This window comes from Solanum stenotomum, chromosome 8 (genome assembly GCF_019186545.1).
Source record: "Solanum stenotomum isolate F172 chromosome 8, ASM1918654v1, whole genome shotgun sequence".
Classification (NCBI taxonomy): Eukaryota; Viridiplantae; Streptophyta; class Magnoliopsida; order Solanales; family Solanaceae; genus Solanum; species Solanum stenotomum.
This window is the reverse complement of record NC_064289.1, coordinates 10545013-10568671: the sequence shown is the minus strand read 5'-3', so window position 1 is coordinate 10568671 and position 23659 is coordinate 10545013. Positions and strand designations below refer to the sequence as shown.

At 36.4% G+C, this 23659-nt stretch overlaps 4 protein-coding genes across 6 annotated transcripts; 3 read left to right on the top strand and 1 right to left on the bottom strand.

The window, feature by feature from the left end:
- Nucleotides 1-2586: 2586 nt before the first annotated feature.
- Nucleotides 2587-8485, top strand: LOC125872498 (PHD finger protein ALFIN-LIKE 3-like). Of its 2 annotated transcripts, none has more exons than XM_049553236.1 (5): nt 2587-2845; nt 3366-3398; nt 5959-6187; nt 7390-7519; nt 7854-8485. In XM_049553236.1, exons 1-5 carry the CDS (start codon nt 2740-2742, stop codon nt 8124-8126), a joined length of 771 nt encoding a protein of 256 aa, XP_049409193.1. In that variant the 5' UTR covers nt 2587-2739; the 3' UTR covers nt 8127-8485. The 2 variants fall into 2 exon arrangements, with proteins under 2 accessions (XP_049409193.1, XP_049409192.1); XM_049553235.1 differs by having other exon boundaries at nt 2614-2845; nt 7851-8485.
- Nucleotides 8486-9360: 875 nt separating this feature from the next.
- On the top strand, nt 9361-12541 carry LOC125872490 (threonine synthase, chloroplastic-like). Its single transcript, XM_049553227.1, has 2 exons — nt 9361-9657; nt 10861-12541. Exons 1-2 carry the CDS (start codon nt 9425-9427, stop codon nt 12194-12196), a joined length of 1569 nt encoding a protein of 522 aa, XP_049409184.1. The 5' UTR covers nt 9361-9424; the 3' UTR covers nt 12197-12541.
- Nucleotides 12542-13012: 471 nt separating this feature from the next.
- On the bottom strand, nt 13013-16022 carry LOC125872506 (60S ribosomal protein L18a-like protein). Its single transcript, XM_049553244.1, has 5 exons — nt 15785-16022; nt 15081-15215; nt 13665-13791; nt 13410-13527; nt 13013-13147 (listed from the first exon to the last, which is right to left on the bottom strand). Exons 2-5 carry the CDS (start codon nt 15088-15090, stop codon nt 13094-13096), a joined length of 309 nt encoding a protein of 102 aa, XP_049409201.1. The 5' UTR covers nt 15091-15215; nt 15785-16022; the 3' UTR covers nt 13013-13093.
- A 1791-nt stretch (nt 16023-17813) lies between these two features.
- On the top strand, nt 17814-23523 carry LOC125875004 (U-box domain-containing protein 35-like). 2 transcript variants are annotated; one of them, XM_049556054.1, is made up of 11 exons: nt 18094-18225; nt 18311-18366; nt 18637-18722; nt 19210-19331; nt 19450-19641; nt 20048-20666; nt 21232-21315; nt 21421-21849; nt 21928-22680; nt 23170-23240; nt 23379-23523. In XM_049556054.1, the coding sequence occupies exons 3-10, from the start codon at nt 18666-18668 to the stop codon at nt 23215-23217; spliced, it is 2304 nt and encodes a 767-aa protein (XP_049412011.1). In that variant the 5' UTR covers nt 18094-18225; nt 18311-18366; nt 18637-18665; the 3' UTR covers nt 23218-23240; nt 23379-23523. The 2 variants fall into 2 exon arrangements, with proteins under 2 accessions (XP_049412010.1, XP_049412011.1); XM_049556053.1 differs by lacking the exon at nt 18311-18366 and having other exon boundaries at nt 17814-18225; nt 23379-23520.
- The last annotated feature ends 136 nt before the right edge of the window (nt 23524-23659 follow it).

The following is a 23659-nucleotide window of genomic DNA, read 5'->3' as shown; positions in this document are numbered from 1 at the left end:
TAAAATGTAAGTTCAAAAATCACAACTTCAAAAACTCACATTTTCAAATTTCTTCCGTGATCAATTGGTCTCTAAAGCAACCTTTGCTAGCAAATCTGCAGTTCCATTTGTTTCTCTAAAGCAAGAGTAAATTCTTTAGATAGTCGCTATATTATAATATCATTTTTGTTTCTTTTAGAATCATAATATCATCATCTATTTATCTTTTTCTCAAAATATACTCTTCTCTCTTGATGAGATGCCATGTCACATTAGTTTTGGATAAATTCCCAAAATAAACTAAGGACAAAGAAAGCTAGCTATAAGCCTTAGCATACGTTTTTCTACGGACCTTATGTAAATTAAAAGAAAAAAAAACAACTAAGAACTTTACAATTTTTCAGCCTCTTGCGGATTCTCAATTTGAATTTTATTTACCGTAGCTTTTAGACAGTTACAACACTTTAGTGGAAGCAAATAAGATGAGGTCACTTTGCTTCGTAGACAAGGCTTATTCCATACTTCACTTACAAACTCGTGTAGTACTCACCCCCTATCTCTAAAGAGCTTTTGCACTCCACTTGTTGTCTACTAAATAAAAATCAGTGCGAGCGAATGAAGCCCTCAATTTGGTGGCTGTCCTCTAAATATGGAGTGTAAAATCAAACTCATGTTTGAATTGAAATTAAGATATTGATGCAAATTCGTCCCTTTTAAATTAGATTTAATATGATCTCGCTAATGAGATTTGATAAAAGTGATGTATACACACAATACATTTTTTTTAAAAAAAAATATTAAATTGTTGCGCTAACTCCCTAGTGCATTATGATTTTCAATCTTCTACAGGTTCCTTCATTTCTTCTGTCTTACACAAACTTAAAAGAGTATCTAAGATGGATTAGTGATTTATTTTCAAAAGACATTTCATTAACTATAGCTTTTAGACAATTAACAACACTTAGTTGGAAGCAAACAATATGAGGTCGCTCTGCTTTGTAAATAAGGCTCGTTCCGTGCTTTACTTACGAACTCAAATAGTACTCACTCATATCTCTAAAGAGGATTGTGCATTTCATTCGTTGTTTCTAAACGAGCATCAAATAAGTGAATGAAACCCTCAATTTAGTGGATTCCCTCAAAATACGGACGGCAAATCAAATTCATGTTTGAATTGAAATAAAGATATTAATACAAGTTCTATCCTTCTTGATCAGATTCAAACATGTAATCTCGCAAATGATATTTTGGTAGGGTGATACATACACGTAATACAATTTTACTTTTACTTTGGTGAGAAAACAAAATTATAATGGGAGACTCTTACATTCTGTTTGGATCATTGTTGTCCATTGTATTGTATTGTATATTGTTACCACACATATAATGTTTGTTTTGATTGTTACTTAAAACGTGCTGTATTGTATTGTTAAATTTCATTGTTACGTAACAATGAAAATCTCCATTTTATGGAACAACCGATTTGATGTGTTCCCATTGTTACATAATTTCTTTTTCCAATTATGTCCATACTTAATATTTCATAATATTATTTTACCCTTTACCTTGTATTATTTAATCCACTCAAACCTCCTACCCAACAACTATTACATTGCTTTGTCTCCATCTAGGTTTAGTTTTTTCACCCCCTTCCCCCCCTCCNCCCCCCCCCCCCCCCCCCCTTTTAAATACTTTTGCCTCTTTTAACATATTGTTTTATATGATTTAAAAAAAATATAATTCAATCAATCTAGTTACAAACGTGATGATAATGTTTAATAATATAATTATAATTGATGATATAATTTTTATGTTATTTTCATATGACATAAAAAAATGTGCATGATAGTATTGTTATTTTATTAGTAATTATTGATAAATTTAGTATTTAGAATAATTAAGAATATTTTAGTAAGTTTATAAATTACAATACAGTACGATACAATAAAACAAAACAATAAAAATATTATTAAAAAGCAAGAAACAATACAATCTAGTCAAACATTGTATCTACTGTACAACTCAATACAATACAATAAATTATGAAAAAATGGGTAACAATGATCCAAACAGAGTGTTAGTAGCTTAGTTGGTTGTCTACCTACCCTCCCAACTTTTCAAGGAGGGTTCTATCCTCCACAATGTAATTGGCTTTATTAAAAATAACAAAATTTTGGGCAAGTTTCACAAATAGCCACTATAATAAACTTAATTATGTTTCATAACTATAGTTTGCATATTATGTGCTGTAGCTACAATTTAAGTTGTCTCGTTTGTATAATTCGCAGATACATTTGTATAATTCAGTTATTTTTGTATAAGATTGAAATAACAAATTTATATAATTACAAACATTAGAAATGAAAGCAGTTATATAAATTCGAATTATATAAAAGTTATACAAATTCCAAATTATACAAAACTAAAAAGCTGAGCCACATAATTATAACTAAAAGTAGGCCGCAAATTGTAATTAAGACAAATTATAATTATATTAATTAATTTACTAGTATATATTTGCTTATACACGTAATTTTCCCAATTTTAATTAGGTTTTTTAGTCCACTATTTAGCGTTATCCACTATTCTAGGTTTCCTCGTCATCTTCTCTTCACTTATTAAAACCCTTTTTCCCTTTCTTCTTTGTTTCTACTCACAATTCAAAATCCCCTCCTCCCTCCCTTTCCCCCCCTTGAACTGTGCAGCCGTACGCCACTCTCTTTGTCTTACAAATTTTCTTCGAGGTTGCTCTACTGATTAATGGACGGTGGTGGAGGAGGAGAACAGTTTGATTCCCGAACTGTGGAAGATGTTTTTGGGGATTTCAAGAGACGACGTACTGCTTTGATTAAGGCTCTTACCGTCGGTAGGTTTTTCTTTGATGTTGTTTGGTTTTTTGAAAGTTTAATTACTGCTCCATTAAAATCCTCTAGTTTTTTTGAGTTTTTGTTGTGGTGTGTGAAATTGGGATGAGATTTTTGATGTTTAGAAGTATTTTTTTGAGAAAATCACAGTCCCCCCTTTTTTTCTTTGAATTCCTAAATAGTAGTAATGATGTTTCGCGTTGCTTCAAGTGTTGTTTCTCGTCTTGCTCGTTTTTTTTTTCTTTCAAATTTTAATAATTGCTCTTTGAAAATTGAAAACCCTAGATTTTTTTGAGTTTTTTTTGGGTGTGTTTGTGAAATTAGGATGAGATTTCTCAATCTTTAGATGCTTTTGAGAAAATTACAGTTCCCTTTATTTATTTTTTTGAATTCCCAAATAGAAGTAATAATGTTTCCCTTTTGCTTCACGTTTTGTTTTTATTCCTCTTTTTTTTCTTTTCTTTTTACTGTTTGTCTTTATTCTGTATCTAATCAGTGTATTTTGTTTTTGTTGTATTCCAGATGTGGAAGAATTTTATCAGCAGTGTGATCCTGGTAAGTGTTTTTTCCAGTTGGACCTTCTTCAGTATAAAGTTTGGAATTTTTTTATTGACCGTCATTGGGATTTTTGTTTCGTTTTAGTTTTGGGTATTATGGAATTTGATATTGCACTAGACGAAGATGTTATCATTGTGTTTTGGCAGTGAATGATTGAACTTGCTATCGTAGCAGAGTTTTGTTTGTTCATTGGCATCATTTGTGTGCAATGCCGTGTGTGTGTTTCTTTTTTCTGAAAAGATCTTAAGGAAACAGGATCAGTTTATTATGAAGTAGTTAAACAGTTTTGTGTTAGTTGTCATGTGCTGATAACTATGTACAATAAATCTAGAACTGACCCACAGTGAGCGTTTTATCCGATACCTAGCTGTTGACTTGACTTAGATATTAAATGTGATTCTGATACGCGGGTTCATTTGTGGCAAAACTAAAGCTTCAACAAGCTGCTGTAATTGTTTATTTGATATGCAGTCACATGCGATAAAGAAGCCATGTTGAAGGAACTGCAGATTATACCTCGCAAATACAAGTGTATTGTTTGATTAATTAGATACTAGACGCACATCTGCTTCAGCGTTCTTTCTCCCCCCTCTTTCTTCTTCCCCCTTGAACTGGCTCCCTTATCATATGTGTTTTAGGATGGTGGTGAGTGGTGACATATGCAAAGGTGGATCCAAAATATTTGAGTTTATGGATTCTAGATTCTAGAAAGAGAACTTATTGGGTTTTGGATTAGTTATTTATACATATTAAGTGGATTTAAAGGGTGTTTGGATTGGCTTTTTTCAAAGTGGCTTATTGTCTAAAAGTTAAAAACCATAAGTTGGGAACACCCAACTTTGGCTTATGGCTACCATTCGGGGTGGCCCAGTGGTTTGAGCTTGGGACTTCCATGTTGGAGGTCTCAAGTTCGAAACCCCTTGCCAGCGAAAGCAAGGGGTTTGCCTTCTGGGTTGAGCTCGTCGCACCAGACTTGCTTAGTGCGAGTTACCTCTCCTATGTGGTTTGCAAGCTATTGCATAGGAGCGGGGGTTTTACCCTGTGCGCACCCAAAGGGTAGCGGCTGCGGGTTTTGCTTGTCATAAAAATAAAAAAACTTTGGCTTATGGCTTTCTTTGTACTTTTTCAGCCTAAAAGAAAGTGCTTAAGAGTACTTTTGGTGTTTTACAAAACTAAAGAAGAGCTTAAAAGGCAAAAGCTTCTTAAAATAAGCCAATCCAAACACCCACTTAGCCTCTCTACCTCCAAGGTAGGGGTAAGGTCTGCATAAGCTTTACCCTCTCTAGACCCCACTTTGTAGGATTACATTGGGTATGTTGTTGTATATCAATTGAATTTCTTGACACAAATATAGAATTTTTGCCAAAGTTATTGAGGTCTATTGAATCCATAGCGGCATAGCCTTAACTCTAGCTCCACCAATGAATAGGTGATTGCGCCAATATAAGTGGTCGGAGTAGGAAGAGAGGATTAGGGTGTGTTTTGGTCCAAGGAATTTATGTAGGAGCAGTCAATTATTTGTACTGCACATATAATTAGGTCTCTTTGGAGAAAATTAGGTGGCATTGGGTTTCTGAATCACCTATAATGTTAAAACTTTTATGTAGAATGAAGTTGTCTCGATAGACTTGTAATTTCTTAGAATCTATTCAGATTTATCTAAAGATAGGATAGTCTTAGCATTACTGTACTTTGTACCTTTATATGCCTATAAATACAAATTCTTATATTTTTTAGATTTATATACCACTTTGTATGGTCTGTTGTGTTTTTTCTATTATTTGCTATGCCTTGTACTAATCTGTATTGTCTTTTCCAAGCTGACTTGTTATGTGTTACTTGAGCCGAGGATCTGTGTACATTGGGTATGTTATTGTATATGCCAGTAAACATATACATAAATTCTCAGTTTGTCATGTCATGTTCTCTGTAGTTCCTCCATTTCATTACATTGGCCAAGTGCAAAAGCAAAAAAATTGAGCAAGTGTAAAAGCTCTTGCGTATTTATAAATTCTGTAATTCCATATCTGTAATAAATATTTACCTACTCTAGAAGCAGAACACTACTTCTAAATTACAGGGCACTGAGCTTCAACATTTTTTTCATCTCGAGTTTTTGCTCCTTATTTGATTTTACTCCTTGCTTCCCTAGCTGTGCTAAATTTATGGACCTAAATATAGCCATACTTGGATGCATTTAGTGGTAATTTATGGATGAAAAGATTTTCTCAAAGTTTTCAAAAGTGAACTTTCTTTACTACTGGAAGTGTCATATGTAATGGCACTGACTCATACTCCTGCTATATGTGTCATATATTAGGTGATTGATTTAGAGTACTTAGTTCCCTATTGATACTCTTCTCTTTCTCTTTTAATTGAGGCTCAGTTTGTGGTAACATCTACCATGCTCCTTTTCACACCATGGTCCCCTTCTTTGAACAATTTTTTTTTATTAACATTAGTGTGGTGTACTTTACTTTTGGTAATTTAGTCCATCTTATATGATTATGTAGTTTCTAGTTCAAGCAGTTAAACATCTCCATTGTGTAATATCCAGAGAAGGAAAACTTGTGCTTGTATGGTCTCCCAAATGAACAATGGGAGGTCAATCTGCCTGCTGAAGAAGTACCACCAGAGCTCCCTGAGCCTGCTCTTGGTATTAACTTTGCTCGAGATGGGATGGAAGACAAGGACTGGCTATCCTTGGTTGCTGTCCATAGTGATTCCTGGCTGCTTTCTGTCGCCTTCTATTTTGGTGCTAGATTTGGATTTGATAAAGCCAGCAGGTACTTTTTCTCATCCAAACTTTCATTTGTTGTAAGTACACAAATTTCCATGCTTAAAGGACGTTAAGAACATTACTTGATTAAAATATGTTGGTAATTCATATCTGTTGGCGATGTGATAAGTTTTGGAGATATTTGCTTCTAGTATTTCCTTTGATGATTTTATATTTGTATTTGATCCCCAGTAAATCAAATTGTTTATCTGTTTTCCTGGTTGTTTTCTCAAGCAATTCCATGCATCTATTTGATTTGGGACGTGTTGCATTGAAGTAATCTTTTTTTGTTATTGGTAATATAGTTCAGACAGTGCTTGGTATCAAGCTGCCACTAATAGCTGTGCTACTGTTCCAGAGGAGGTATAAATGTTAAGTCTGCTTAATATTAAGTTGTACACATAGAGAATTATTGGGCATGGGCAGAACTGTGCTGGTTAAATTAGAAGCATAGATATTATAGTTACAGGTTAAAGAAATTCTTCCTCCAGCTTGCATTATTTGTTATGTATGGACAGATTTCAGATGGAATGTAAATCAAATCAATAGACAGTTGACCTCTCTTGCTTGGATATCTGTATGAATTAACATATCTAAGCCTTGTCAAACCTGTTTTTGGCTAAACACAGTCAATCAACCAACATCATTGTATTCAAGCTCAAGTATTTTCTTTGAAATTGAGAAAGAGCTCTTATTGAGCAAGGTTCAATTTTATTTCATTTCTGCATTTTGTGTTTGCTACATGTAGGATCCTTCGTCAGAGGGTTTGATGAATCGAAAATGCTCCAACTTTTCACTTAGAAAAGTAAATTTGATGTTAATGGAACGCCATGTTCTGGTAATTTTCCATTAGCCCTACTGCATATAGGATACAATAGTTTATTCACTACTTTAAAAAATAAGGCATTAAGGACGGACTAATTCCATAGCTTAACAACAAAATGCATTGCTAAACCTATTTAGTGACTGCTGTTAGCTACGACCAAATTTAGTGATGAAATTCAAAGCTAATTTCTGTTGTTTTTTTGTAGTTATTAGGTTCACATTTCTATTTACCTACCCAAGATTGTGCCCCTGTTTGAAACCCACATCAGGATATACATTGTCAATATGGCCTCAGTGGTGACAGAAGTCATCACAGTTCCCCACCTCATGAACTTCACTGCGTTTTTTTTCTCTGTTTCTCATAGTTTCTTTTATCTCGTTCAGGAAGAAGCTTTTCAACATGATAAATGAATTGCCTACAATATATGAAGTAGTGACTGGTGCTGTAAAGAAACAACAGAAAGAAAAGTCTTCTGGCCACAGTGGCAAAAAATCCAAGTCAAATTCCAAGGCGGTAAGTCTATCTTTGGAAAATATGTTGGTTTGCTGGTCAGAAGTAGCATGATGTTTAATTTTTTCTTAGACAAATTTGCATTAGTTGCTTGCTTGACTTGGGAGATACTAATTTTAAAGTTTTATCAAGTATGTTCGATCTTGATTGAACACCTGTCACATTCTACTGCATATTTGTTTTTCTGTTTTCCGGGATATATTAGAGATGTCAAGGAGAGCTTGTCCTTGGACTAGCTAATCTGATCTAACCCTGTAACAATGATACCTATTGTCTGGCTACATGATCTTCACTTCTTTTGGTTTATCATTATTTTTCTTTTTGGTGGCAAAAGCAGAGGGCACCAGATTATCAGGAGAAGTTAGCAAAGTTGCAGCCTAAAGATGAAGAGGAGGGTTTGGATGAGCAGGAGGATGAGGATGAGCATGGCGAGACACTGTGTGGTGCCTGTGGAGAAAATTATGCAGCAGATGAATTTTGGATATGCTGTGACATATGTGAAAAGTGGTTCCACGGCAAGTGTGTGAAGATTACCCCTGCCAAGGCTGAGCATATCAAGCAATACAAGTGTCCGTCTTGTAGCCACAAGAGAGCTCGAGTTGACATATAAAATTTGATAAAGTAGCATCTTCTGTTAGTCAGGTTATTCAGGCCGTTTGGCTCTCTAACTAGTGGAAGTTTCATGGCACTGTGATTCATCTTTGTATACTGTTGGTTAGAACATGCAGCTGATGAATAGGGAAAGGTTCTATTGATGGTTTAGTTATAAAAAGAGTCTTAAGTAGCAAAAACAGGTACATACTGTGAGTTTAAACAGTTAATGTCTCTTCTTTAGTCGTTTTAGTAGGATTAAGTCTCATTGATGTGATCTATTGAGCTTCCACCAACTTTGGTGTACATGTCTCTTGGTTTTTAAACATTGATGTTGCCTATAATTGTGAATTATGGTCGTGTTGATTACATACACCATTCAAAAGAGATGGTATACTCAGATCGTATATTTCTTAGTCTACCAAAATACTATTTTTGAAATATATAAGTAAAAGTGAACGGAAGGAATACCCTTCGGGGTGGCCCAGTGGTTTGGATTTGGGACTTCCATGTTGGAGGTCTCAAGTTCGAAAGCAAGGGGTTTGCCTTTTGGGTTGAGCTCATCGCACCAGGCTTGCCTAGTGCGGGTTACCTCTCCTATGTGGTTTGCGAGCTATTGCATAGGATCGGGAGTTTTATTCTGTGCGCACCTAAAGAATAGCAACTGCGGGTTTCCCTTGTCATATAAAAAAAAAGTGAACGAAAGGAATATACAATAATTGAATTTGTTAGTCTTCTTGGCTATGACATTTCACTTTTTCTTGAGGGGTGTAATAACATCACATTACATTGTCCGTAACATGAAAACTTTGGTTACACCTTGTCTGTTGTTGTTTATACTTGAGAAAAATCGACTTGGTTTGATAATACAAATTACATCCAGCCAAACATAATGAGTCATAACGATTTTTTTTTTTGTTGATAAGCTTAAGTACAATTTTCACTTCTGTTTGTTTGCGAAAATGTAATTCCTAATAATGTATAATTTCCACAATACTCAACTGTTTGAAATAATATTAAGTTAGATTCTAAAGTTGTCCCTACTATTTTATTCATTCAAAATAAGTGTCATCATAATGAAAATCACGTTCATTATTGATTATTGTATCACTCTTTTAAAAATGTACTACTCATTCCATTTCAAAATAGTGTCACCTTAAGGAAAATCACATTATTTAGAAATTGGACAATTTATATTTATTTATCATTTTTTTCTTAATTAACAGTAGCAGAGGTATATTTCTAATTGGAGAGTACATTTCTCTTTCCCTCTTTACCATCTCTACTGCCTCATAGCCCACTCTCACTGCTTCAACAATGGCGGCTTCTTGCATGCTCAGATCCTCTTTCCTCTCTCCTAACCCTCATCTTCATCAACAATCCCCTGCTAAATCTAACCGTGCTTACTTCTTCACTCCTATCAAAGCCACATCTTCTTCAGACGATGCAAACTCCAAATCTCCACAACTTCAGAAGCACCGCCGCCCTGCTGACGAGAATATCCGTGAGGAAGCCCGACGAGACATCTCTTCCCACAATTTCTCTGCTAGGTATGCGTATTATGCTACCCATTTACATTCGACTTCAGTTATATAAATTGGGATTTAACGTTCCTTTGTTATTGCGTTATTCCGTTTTTGGTTTTCCTTATTATTTGAATGAGCGCATTTAATCTTCTATTCATTCAATTTTTTTTATAAAGTTTCAGCTTTAAGGGAATCATTATTTTAAATGAATAGAGAAACTAGAAAAATAGTAGAAATAGATATTCCTTATTTAATCATCCTTCAAGATTCAATTTTTTTTTTTCAGCTTAATTTGTGGGTAGGTGTGTCTTTCGGAAACAGTTTCTCTACCTTCCAAGGTAGGGTAAGGTTTGTATACACACTACCTTCCCAGCCCCCATTCTTGTGACCACATTGGATATGTTGTTGTTGCTGCTGCGAGAAAAAATGTTATTTTGGGGGTTCTAAATGGTGGGTTGTTGACTGGGAGTTTTACAACGATGGGACTATGGGGTTGCCTGATTACTGTGAATGTTGGAGAGATTGGACTTCACTGGCTCAAGAATGGAGAGGCCTTCTGCCTCCACCGTATCTGAATGTAGTACAAATCAAGTTTTTTGACTGTTTGAGGTGTCTGGAAGTGATAATGAGTTTGAAAGCTTGAGTGCTCTTAGATGCAAATGAAGATTTCTCCTTGTAAGAGTATCTGCCTTAACAACAACAACAATAACATAACCAGTGTAATCCCACAAGTAGGGTCTAGGGATGGTAGGATGTACGCAAACCTTTCCTCTACCTTTGCAGCGTAGAGAGGGAAAGTTAAGAGTATTTGCCTTCTGTGGGCGTAAATGTGGAATCAGAAGAGCTGAAATGCCGAGGAAATCTTAAGGATGAAGGCTGTGTGCGCTTAGTTTGATGCCCACCTCCCATCAGTGCTGGACATCAGCAATCGACACTCTTTTCACCTTTTATCTTCTGTTTTGTTTGTAAAAATAATGATTCTGTTAAGTTTTTTAACAACGTTATCTCAGGGAACAAAATCACACATTTTGAAGGTTGAATAGGCTCAGTTAAATAACATTGGCATTTAAAGTGGAATAATACAAATTCACTAAATTTGCTACTTCCCAAGTGTAGCAAGCAAATCATAGACATATATTTACATCAAGCTCCCATCTACTTTACCGAAATGTGGGTGCAATTGTACTCGACACTTGTTAACTTTAAATTTTGCATATGCTTCTGCAGGTATGTACCTTTTAATGCCGATCCTAACTCCAGCGAGTGGTATCCTCTCGATGAGATTATTTATCGCAGCCGATCCGGTGGCTTACTTGATGTCCAACACGATATGGACGCCCTAAAGAAATTTGACGGCCAGTATTGGCGGTCCCTGTTTGATTCCAGGGTGGGCAAGACAACATGGCCTTATGGTTCAGGTGTTTGGTCCAAGAAAGAATGGGTCCTGCCTGAAATTGACAGTGATGATATTGTCAGTGCTTTTGAAGGAAATTCCAATCTTTTCTGGGCTGAGCGTTACGGAAAACAATTCCTAGGCATGAATGATTTGTGGGTCAAACATTGTGGAATCAGCCACACCGGTAGCTTCAAGGATCTTGGCATGACCGTATTGGTGAGTCAAGTAAATCGGTTGCGGAAAATGCATAAACCAGTTGTGGGTGTTGGATGTGCTTCCACTGGAGACACGTCCGCTGCGCTGTCGGCTTACTGTGCATCTGCAGGCATTCCATCAATTGTGTTTTTACCTGCAAATAAGATATCTATGGCGCAACTGGTTCAACCAATAGCCAATGGGGCCTTTGTGTTGAGTATCGACACTGATTTTGATGGTTGTATGCAGTTGATTCGCGAAGTCACAGCTGAGTTGCCAATTTACTTGGCTAATTCCTTGAATAGTTTGAGGCTAGAAGGACAAAAGACGGCAGCAATAGAGATTCTGCAGCAGTTTGAATGGGAAGTTCCAGACTGGGTGATAGTTCCTGGTGGTAACCTGGGCAATATATATGCATTTTACAAAGGTTTCCACATGTGCAAGGAGCTGGGGCTTGTTGATCGTATCCCAAGACTTGTTTGTGCTCAAGCAGCCAATGCAAATCCACTTTACGTGCATTATAAGTCTGGTTGGAAAGATTTCAAACCTGTCAAGGCAAATACAACATTTGCATCTGCTATACAGATTGGTGACCCAGTATCTATTGATAGGGCTGTCTTTGCTCTAAAGAAGTCCAATGGGATAGTGGAGGAGGCAACTGAGGAAGAGTTGATGGATGCGATGGCTCAGGCTGACTCAACTGGGATGTTTATATGCCCCCACACTGGTGTGGCATTGACTGCACTCTCCAAGCTGAGAAAGGCTGGAGTTATTGCGCCTACTGATAGGACAGTGGTTGTGAGTACAGCTCATGGATTGAAGTTTACTCAATCCAAGGTTGATTATCATTCAAAAGAAATAAAGAACATGGAGTGTCGGTTTGCTAATCCCCCAGTACAGGTGAAAGCAGACTTTGGATCCGTCATGGATGTTCTGAAGAAGTATTTATTGAGCAAAAATTCCAAGTTCTAACTTTTTGGAAGAATAAGTTCTGCTGATATACCAAAATCATCATCTTTTAGTTCATCTTCGCAATCCTTCCACTGGTAGAATTAGGTAGAGTCATGAAAGGCTCAGAGTTTCTTATGAGAGAAATATGTTTTAAGTAAATTAATGGAACTTTTAGTGGTTGCAATTTTCTGCTATTTTTATGCTCCTTTGACTAATGTTGGCTATTGTCAGAACTCAGAACTGGTTCTGAACATTTTGTAGCATTAGCATTTGCCTCAAATGAGTGGTGTTTTCTAGTTTGAGGGTGATAATGGCATGAAAACTGAATAAATGGCTCTGAATTTTTATCGTGAAAATCATACCTTTTCTTGGAAGGGAAAAGTTTATTTTACATGTTGTTGGCTACCTCAGAAGGGCCATTGTTACCTCAAAGAGGATTCAGTTTTAGATACTGTATCTATACAGGCATCTTATTTGAGTAGTTTCGCTTTGCATGTAACACTCTTTTCTTTCTTAGAAAAACTCAGTTGGTAATTTTTTTTAGTTAATTATTGTCACCAACATACATATTATTCAGTGGCAGCAACAAGAAAAAAAGTTAGTCATGAAAAATTATACACACCCATGAGCAACTGAAAAACTATCTTTTTTGGTTCCTCGTGAATATTACAGGATTAAGCCATATTATCGTCTAATAGACAGCACAACAAATGGACACTAGTATTACACATCTTTACATGTTCATACCCTTGGTAATGGGCTATTTTCTCCCATTCCCCACATTGCCTGCAGCATTATTCCAGCAGGTGTCACTTTCTGTATGCGTGCTCTAGTGAAGTCACTTTCTTCATAGGGGAGTCATCACTTAGTTCTCTGGATTGTGGATTTCAGCTAAGATAAGAGTATAGCAGAAGATGACTACAATACAATCAGGGCAACTGCAACTAGAGCTGCTACAGTAAATATCAGAGCCTGCAGTGATGAACTTGTTTGAGATACATGTACAAATGTAAATAGATAGAGGATTTTGAGGACAGAATGCTGCTGATCCTACAAATAACTGACAACTAAACTTCATTGGCTTTTTTTTTAAATTTCCGAGAAGATCAGTAAGAGTACTAAGATTATGCTGTAGAAAAGATAGATTCCCTTGACATTATAAGGACTTTTTAGGTGATCAAGCTGAAATCAGAATCAATGCAACTTGCACTTAAGGTTAAGGATGGTAACTCACAGCTATTGCATTGGCAGCTAACCCTGCCCGCTCCCTCGGATCTCTCTGGTAGTAATTCCGAAAGTAAAGAATTGTTGCATAATACCACATGAATGGGAATACAAAACCAAGTAGCAGGCTGCAATTGAAATAGATAGGAGAAGAAGAAAACAACTTAGAGCATATAAGATACGTCCGAACTCCGAAGAGAAGCCTAGATCATGACACAAATGACAGATGGGGAATGAGAAGAGGAGCAACAAGCAAGAAACTCACGAAAACCATCCTATTCCACAACCAAAGCAAGGAAGAGGTCTGTCAAAGATTCCCAGCTGATTGTTTTCCGCATCTTCCGGGGGCATATTACTGTTACTGGGATGTTCTTTGGCATCTTGCAGGAGATCTGTATGCATAAAAATGACATAAGCAACCACTACTGGTCATAAACTGTAATAAAAAGTGAGGTCAATAAACAGTGATTAGATGCAGTAGACTGCAGCAACATAATATATAACTAGTATCCATCTCCATTTATTTATTTGTTTTATGAGTAGTATCCATCCACATTCAATATCGAATGGTAAATCTTTTAAAGTTGCTAACAAATATATGAACTTAGAACTACTTTTCTGAAGTCCTAATTCATGCTTGACCTTATATTTTGAATTATAGAGGTTGGCTTTTGAAATTCAATGCCTGAAAGGCTGAAACATGAGAAATGTATTCTTCAGGGCTAATGAAGTTCAACATACAATGCCTAAAAGGCTATTAGGTCTTCTCATTAACTTTGAGGTAAGAGTAGAATAGAAATAAATAATTGATCTTGAGCTTGATATAATGTACTGAAGCTTAGAAACAGAAGTATCACTACAGAATTCTATTTTCTTAAATATAATGCTCTAATTACTGTACATGAGGTAATATAGTCAGATGTCTTTACAAGAGTCAACAATGTAATAGCTCTGTGAAGCTCAAGGAAAGAGATAAAACTTTAAAGAACAGTGTTCATGTTCATACTGTATTCTTGTCCTCTGAATGTGAAATAACGAGAAAACTGGACAAATTAAACCTGAAGGACATTTGAAACCAGCAAAGCCGACCATCTTTTTTTTTAAAAAACAAATCCAAGGTCAATCATTAATGCAACCGCATTAGTGATTACATCTTAAATCAATCTCTGAAGAACCACAGCATCTATCATTGTAACAGAGTATTATGCCCAAAGAACTCCAGCATGGCTTTGTGCCAATGATAAATATAATGTTACCTTTCTCGAAAAAAAATTTATTATGCCCAAAGAATAGCAATATCCAGATAGTTAAAATAAAAGAGTTTACTTCATTGAAATATCTACAATCCCAATCATTGTAGTCAAACGTTTTCCCAAAATCATGAAATTCCAAGATAGAGATCTTTATCACTACCCACCTTCACAACATAAATACTGCTGACTCAAGTTATCAATTTCAAATAAAGAACGAATGTCAGAAGTTGGTATCGTCCATGCTTGTAAATTTTTTTTTAAGGAAAGGCCCGATTCATTAACATAAAGTTACCAAAAGGCACAACAAAAGACCAGATTCATAATGTTAGCAACATGCAACAACTTGAGGTTTAAGGCAAATAATATACGAGATTCATTAAGAAAACAAAGTGTGGATCCGGCTAATAATATCAAACACGATTACATACTCTGATCCATGTGGTATTCTGGGTTCTGACTTCTGATCCTCAATTCGTCCTCCACGACTCTTGCAACAAGTGCTATTTGCAGCTTCAGCAGCTGTTGCTCCAATCTAATTGTGCTTAAACTCTAAAGCAAATTAACTGTGGGATGGGGAAATAAAATGCCATGTTCAGAACAAAATTCATCTGAACCTACGGAACTAAATTGAACATCTAACTTCTAACTGTTCATGTTGAGTTCAACTTTCACTAAATGATAATCAGTAACCACTAAATTCCGACGTTACGTTTAGATAAAGAACTCTCATATGCCTAGGAAACACAACTACAACATGGCTTGCAATTCTGCTATCTTATAACACAAAGAGAAGCCAAGATTCTAGTCAAGATTCCAAAGAAGCTTGAACCATCAGCGTAGTGCAATCGAAGTTGAGTACGATACAAGAAAAGCATTAGTAACCCAGCACAGTTAACACAATTACGCATCACTTCCAAAACCCTTCTTCAATTTTCCATATCAAACATTGAGAAACAAACAATACTTGACTTTAAAACCCTAATTTGTCTTAATTAGTAAAATACTTGCAAATTATATCAAGAATTTCAACTACTTCGAAATTTGTGTTAATAGTAAATTGATTGAAATATACACCTTCCCCCAATGCCAATTGCCAAAGATAAAGAAGAGACTGAAAACGAAAATGTCTTACCCCAAACTGAAGAACCAGAGCAGGACTGCGAGGAAGAAATTGCGAAGGAATAAGACGAAGAACCAACGGTTATCCTGGTAGACACTGAAAGCAGCGACAGTCTCTTCGTCCTAGCTCGATAATCAGTGTGGCCGGCTATGAAGTTCGTGCACTGAACCGGTGGTTTTCTCCGGACAGTTACCGTATAATCGGTGGTTTGCTCCCGCCAGTTATCGTATAACCGGTTGTTCACAGAAGTTGCAACTGTCATTTTAGTTCTTTCCACGTCCTTTAAATATAAGGAATAAGGTGTAATTTACTAGAATATCCCTCTTTAGTTTGCATTAATTCATGCATTGGATTTAACAAATATTGCATCCGTCCACTTTTAATTTAATTCCTTTTTTACTACTGACATTTTACAATATATTTTTCCATCATATTGATATACAAAAAATTACAATTTATAGTACTTTCAGTATAGTTTTTTAATACCTAAATTTTTTATTTAAAATATTAAATTAATGGAATCTAATTTAATTTTGACAATTAGTCAAATTGACTTTCGAAAAATGCAACATGACAAATAAAAGTGAACAGAGGGAGTATATCTCTAAGCATATTTAATCCCTTGACTTTACATAAATGGAACACTTTTGGTCTTCCTAACGTAACCTGTTTTTAAAAAGGGAAAAAAGACAAATATACCTCTGAACTATCGTAAATGGTATGCAGATACCCTCCGTTATACTATTGGGGCATTGGTGCCCCTTCCGTCCAAAAACTAGAGCCTATATATCCTTTATACTAACGAACATACATATGTCATAATCTTATCCACCGGCCCGACATTTATTAAATATAGGATCGACGGATAAGATTGCGCCACATGTCTCTATTTAGTCTTCCGTTAGAGTGAACGGCATATATGCTCTAATTTTTTAACGGTAGGAACACCAATGTCCCAAAAGTATGACGAAGGGTATCTGCATACATTTAGGAAAAATTACTTGGATGGCTGCCTTTTAATAAATAATTATTGATTTTAGCTACTTTTTATTTATTACCATTTATAGCAATACTATGTTATATCTGCAATATGTATTAAAAGTAAATTAAGTATACAATATATATGTATTATAACTGTTTTTAAAAATATATTATGCTTGTTTGGTAAGAAATTGACACATTGTATTATAAGTGTATTAAAATGTGTGATAAATGTATTATCCATCAATAAAACTTGTATTATATGTGAATAATAAATTGTTCTTTGTAATATGAATTAAAAGTGTATTATAATTGTATTAAAATCAAGTGAAAAAAATATGTTATTGCTATAAATGGTAAATATTTTTTATTTATAGTATATTTATGTAAGTTTCTCCATAATTTACGATAGTTCAGGAGTATATTTGTCATTTTTCCCTTTTAAAAATAACGGTGCTAACTCATGTGTCGGACAAACTCATTCTCCTTTTCCTCAACTTTACACACGAAGAAACACTTCAAAAAATAAAAAGTTACGAAATTCACATAACTAATACTCCTTCTGTCCATCTATGTGGTACCATTTGATTTGATACAATGTTTAAAAAAATAATTTTTGAAACTTGTGATTTAAAACAATTCTTAGATATTTATGTGGTTGAAAATCATTTTATTCAGGATAAACGGGATATTTTAAGTTAAAATATTTTTAATTATAATAAGATATATTCTTTTTGGGACGGACTAAAAAGAAAAGATGAAAGTACAAGAGAAAAAATTAATATCTACCTTATAAATGTGCATGCATAATTCTAACCAGCTTTACACTTCCTCCATTTCTTGTTTAAAACAGTTTGGTTTTGGGAAGTTGGGAGTCAAATAAATGAGTGACATTATGAATTATGATTTGGAATATTGAGAGGTGAAGCTTTGAAAATGGCTCCTAAAATTTAGAGCATGCAACGAAGAACTATATCCCATATATCAAAAACACAACGTCCTTCTTTCTATCATTTTCATATATTTTTTCCCCAAACCATTCAGAATATCAATAACAACAAGTTTTCCGTTTCCTTTTGGTGGTGCCGGCGGCGGCGCACAACGGTGCGTTCATGGCTGTGTTCCGCCTTTAACGACCAAACCAAGCGGCTGCCGGTGCTGATTCCGGTACCGGCGAGGAGCGGTTCAATGGAATCCATTGCTTCGCCTTGATTCACAAGTACATAAGCCCAAAAAAAATAAAAATTAATGCTTGTGTAAATATATATACGTACACATTATACTCAGCTAGGATTATAAATCCTACATTCGCCGGATCATGAAAAGGAGTGATAGCATGATTGCTGTGGCCATAGACAGAGACAAAAATAGCCAACATGCTGTGCGTTGGGCGGTTGATAACCTCCCTGTAAAGAAGAATGGCGAAATCCTCCTTATACACGTTCATCTCCATAACGAAAATCTCAATTCCCGTATGTATTATGCCTCAATTTAAACTTTTTTTAGGGCAATTATGTGGATTCTGTGTAATTATTTCGATAATTTTCATGTTGATAGTCATCCGGCTGGCTGCTGCCAAGGGCGGAGCCAGGGTAACGCAGGGGAACCACTTGGTAAAAAAAATCACAGTATAAGGTTTCTTCGTGTTTTATATTTTTATAAATTGAATCCTCTTGCTGAAAATCCTGGCTCCGCCACAGCCTGCTGCAACCTTGATTAATCTGTGTTTTGCTAAGCTAACTTGTAAGGAATTGATTAAAAAGCAAAAGAAAAGAGGAGCAATGCCTTCAAATTTGATGTATAAAATCTAATGTTAACGTCGAGATCTTAATTTTTTATCTGTTTAACATTAGCATTTATGTTCATCTTTTCATACATTACAGAAAGCACAGTTGCTAGTCATTCTCCCACAATGGCTGAAATGCAGCAGTTCTTCCTTCCTTATCGTGGAATTTGTGCTCGAAAAGGGGTAAGAACCTTGAAATCATCTATTTTTTTAAAATCTAATTGGTCTCTTTTAAGCAGTGTTGTTGATTTAACTGACCCAAGAGTCTCTGAGTACACTCTACCCTCCCCCAGCCCTACTCGTGGGATTAGACTGAGTATATTGTTGTTGCTGTTGTTAAGAAGTGTTATTCATATTTCAGTTCAATTTGTGGGATTATGAAGGAAAGCCAAAAGGGATAATAGAGGATCAGATGTTTTAAGTAGTAGTTCGATTGGAAATTGTTAGTCTTTATTTTAATTTTGGGATTTTTCTATTTCTTGAAAGCAATTAGCATGATATTCAGTCTTTGGTTATAGTCTGTGAGGAAAAAAAGTGAATACTTAAACAGTGTTCTTCATAATTTGAGGCGAAAGGATCCACAAATCTTGGAAATCACAAGGTTACAACTTAACATGATATTAGAATTTATGCAGTTGTGAGCATTCTGTGATTACTTTGATCATTCCAGATTCAGGCACAGGAAGTGATTCTCCAGGACACTGATGTTGCACAAGCACTAACCGAGTATATATCTCAGAAGTTCATCACCACCATCGTCTTTGGCGCTTCAACCCGGAATGCCCTTACAAGGTATGAGTGAGTGCTAGTTTTTCGTCCAGAGTATGTTAGCAGGGTCTGAGCATCAAGTGCTTCCTTGGTTTTTCTTTGTAGTTAATAAAGAGTTCTAATTCTCGGCTTTCTATGTCAGAGCATTTAAAATTCAAGATGTGCCAAGCTCTTTATCCAGATCTGTGCCTGAATTCTGCTCAATCTATGCCATATCAAGGGGGAAGGTTCTAAAACTTAAGTCAGCAAGTCAACCTGCCACTCCTAGCAGTAAAGCAAGCTCCAGCCAAACAGGATTCTCACACAATTCCCCAATTTCTCGAGCTCATATTCCGTAAGTCTATCCACAAAACCTCCCATGGTTGTTGAAAGTAAGGTTCATCATGGTTCTATGCTACTGATAAGATTCTTTAGATAATTATTCCAGAAGATTATTCCTCTTTCATGTATGTCATAACATTCCTTTGTTTCAGTTATCATTATTATGTGTTGTTGCTACAGTTCTTTTCTCCTTTTTTCTACATGACTTCTTCACTACTGTATTTCCTTTTCTTACGATTTTTGTTATGCTTTACTGGGAGCGGAGGGTCTATGGGAAACAATCTCTCTACCTTCACCAGGTAGGGGAAAGGTCTGCGTGCACACTACCCTCCTCAGTCCCTACTTGTGGATTACATTGGGTTTGTTGTTGTTGTATGTCATAACATCTTACTTCATGATTTTAATATACAATTTTTCAGCCAGGAGAGTTGGGGAAGTATTGGGACCTTTGAATCTATTGATGCTGGCAGCCGGAGCATATCTTCTGATAGCAGTAGTGCCTCAGATAGGCATCCTGCAAGTCAGAGTACTTCACCAAATTACAGCAGTGCTAGTGAGCGTACACCAAAGGCATGGTCGGACAGCCGACACAGCAGCAGGAATCCTTCACCAGATCGATCTGTCAGCACTATCGGTGAAGTATTTAATAAAATTCAACTAACGAGGCAGCCTGGCTGCAAGAATCTTACTCCTATCCCATCGTGGAGCAATAGTGGTGATTTTGGTGAATGGGCACCACCCGCAGAGCTAGTTGGAAGCAGTGAAAATTCCTCCCAGGCTTTTATGACTTCAAATATGGATACTACAAAAATACTACATGATAGACACCTTGGTAGCCTACTACCTCCATCCCAGCACAAAGTCAATAACCTAAATCTTCGCATGCACCCTAAAGAGAATTCATTCTACTCTACATCTGGTTCGAGTAATCTTTCAAGCTCCTCAAGTTACCGTTTCTCTGATATGTCCTTTGAGCATTCGGACTCTTCTCATAATGTTTCAGATGCTTCTAGGTGTTCCATCTCCTCCCAAAATGCAGTAAGTTCAAATATGTTCCCCTGATTTGGCAAAAACCGAACCACTCTAAAAGCATAAACCTTGGTTTCACAAACCATTTTGGCTGTTGCAGATCACTTGTTATTACACTATTTACTACAGCAGCAAACATCTAAGGCTATTATGTCGTTTACTTTTTTCTTTGTAGGGAAACCACAAGCAACTATTCTGCTAGAACCCTGTCCAAATGGGCATGTATAGCTAGGAGATAGTTGTGCAGTGGACAATTAAGTCACAATACCAATTAAAGTTTTAAGCTCCTGAGTTTTCCTTGGTAATGGTTATCACATGATTAGATAACAGCATCAGTACTCAGTTTATTTTGTCAGAGTAAATCTATGTTTTTAAAAACTTTACCGAAAACCAATATGGGCAGTCTAGTTGTAGATTGAATCTTATGGCCTATCTATGTTACTCATTGTCGCAAGATATTTAAGTTTTAAGTGTCCTTGAGCTTATCTAAAAACTGCACCATAATGTGACCTGAAATATTGTAGTTAACACAGATCAACTGGCAAGTCTTTCCTCATTTTTACATACAATACAGGATGAGTTGGAGGAGGAAATGAAAAGGCTAAAATTTGAACTGAAGCAAAGCCTGGACATGCACAATGGAATCTGTAGACGACAGGTCAGAGTTTGACAGTCACATATTTTGTCAGCACCTGAATTATTCATTTTCGCTACTCCATATAATTATACATTTAGACGCAACTTACTTTCCATATTTTTTAAGGCAAGAGAGATTGATCGTTCAACGTCAAAAGAGGCATGCAACTTAGAAGAAGCCAAGGAGGCCCCTGAGGCTTCACATGCTATGTCGGAAAAGGAGAAGCAAAAATGCAAAGCTGCTTTAGAAGTAGCACAGATGGCGCAACACATGGCAGAATTGGAATCTAAGAAGCGAAAGGGTGTAGAAAAGAAATTTCGGCATGAAGCAGAAGAGAAGAAGAAAGCACAAGATGCATTTGCCGGCAGTGAAAATTGCTATAGGAGATACTCAACAGATGAAATTGAAGCTGCAACAAACTACTTCTCCAATTCACAAAAGATTGGTGAAGGTGGATATGGTCCTGTGTACAAAGGCTATCTGGATCACACTTCAGTTGCTATTAAGGTTCTAAGGTCGGACATCACGCAGGGGCAAATACAGTTTCAGAAAGAGGTACTTTTTCATGTTTACAGATAACACAGATGTTTTTGGAAATCCAATACAGTTATAGGTGCCTATTTTTTATTGCAGATTGAGGTTCTAAGCCGCTTGAGACATCCAAATGTGGTTCTCCTCTTGGGAACATGTCCGGAGTATGGTTGCCTTGTGTATGAATGTATGGAGAATGGCAGCTTAGAGGATAGGTTGTTCTGCAAGGACAAAAGTTCTCCTATACCATGGCCTGCTCGTTTCAGGATAGCTGCAGAAATTGCTGCTGCTCTTCACTTCTTTCACCGAACAAAACCAGAACCCATCGTGCATCGAGACCTCAAACCTGCTAATATTCTCTTGGATGCTAACTACAAAAGTAAGATTAGTGATGTTGGCCTAGCCAGATTGGTTCCAGCGTCTGTCTCAGGCAGATTCACTCAGTGTCTCATGACATCAGCTGCTGGGACATTTTGCTATATTGACCCAGAATACCAACAGACTGGGATGCTGAATACAAAATCGGATGTTTACTCTTTGGGAATCATGTTATTACAAATAATTACAGCAAGGCCTCCAATGGGTTTGACGCACCATGTTGAGAGGTCAATTGAAAAAGGAAAGTTTGATGATATACTAGATCCATCAGTGAATGATTGGCCCTTGGAGGAGGCGCTATCCTTTGCTAAATTGTCTCTGAAATGTTGCGAACTCAGGAGGAAGGACAGGCCAGACCTTGGTTCAGTCATATTGCCTGAATTGAAACGACTAAAAAACATTGCATTAGACTACAGACCCAGAGGTCGACTCACTTTACGTCCCTCAAGTTCACAAGAGAGCTTAGCAGTGAGTGAGGTATGTTACCTTAACTTAAGCTTCATTTTATGTTCGGCCCGGGTACCCCTAATGTAACATAATTTGATCACACCTCTTATTCGATGTCAATCACTCAGCTTCTTCATTTAATGAAGGCGCATTCCTCTTGAGTGAGACCATTCCTTTGTCTTAACTCAGGCTGAAAAGGTAGATTAGCCCCTGATTTCACCCTTTTTAATTTCAAGCATCTTGTCCCTATATTTTATTGGTCCAATGGCCTCACCACTGGCTGTCCCTCTATTAAAATGCTGAGCAAGTGGCGGGGAATTACCTGTATTCAGTACGAGCAGAGTGGAAACTGCTCATACTTTTCGGACATAGGCATTGACTGAATACTATACGCATTCAATGTGGTCCGGGTTTCCCCTGTGCCCACACATAGCCGGAACTTAGTTCACCAGGCTGCCCTTTTTAATCAAATGGATACTACATGTACTTAAGCTGCTCTATGTCCTTTTTTTCTATCAGGAAGTAAGAAACAGCATTTCTGACAGTCAATCAGATAAAGCAGCATAACTGCTCTTGTACCTATTGACAAGGTAATGATTACCAGAAGCCTTCATTAGTTACTTACAAAATAGTTTCTGAAAAATTTCCCCTCTTCCATAAACCCTGACGACTGGGGTTCCATGAATTGTTTTCAAATATGTTAATATCTCAACTTTGATGCCATTCAGGTGATACCGCTGGTCACCACCTCAGTTTTCAAGCATATTTTGGCCTCTTCAGTCCAGAAAATCTGTGAATACTAAATGTACAGAGATACAATATATAGTCACCATCACAGCGCCCCGTTGTAAATTTGGAAACAGGAAAATACTTTTTTGATTCCAGTGAATGCCAAAGTAAATGGAATTCTTGTACAAAAACTGATACTCTAATGAAATCGTCATTTTTGGTGAATCTTGGTTCATTGAGCCTATGGAAAAAGCACTTGAATGGACATACTTTTAGTTTC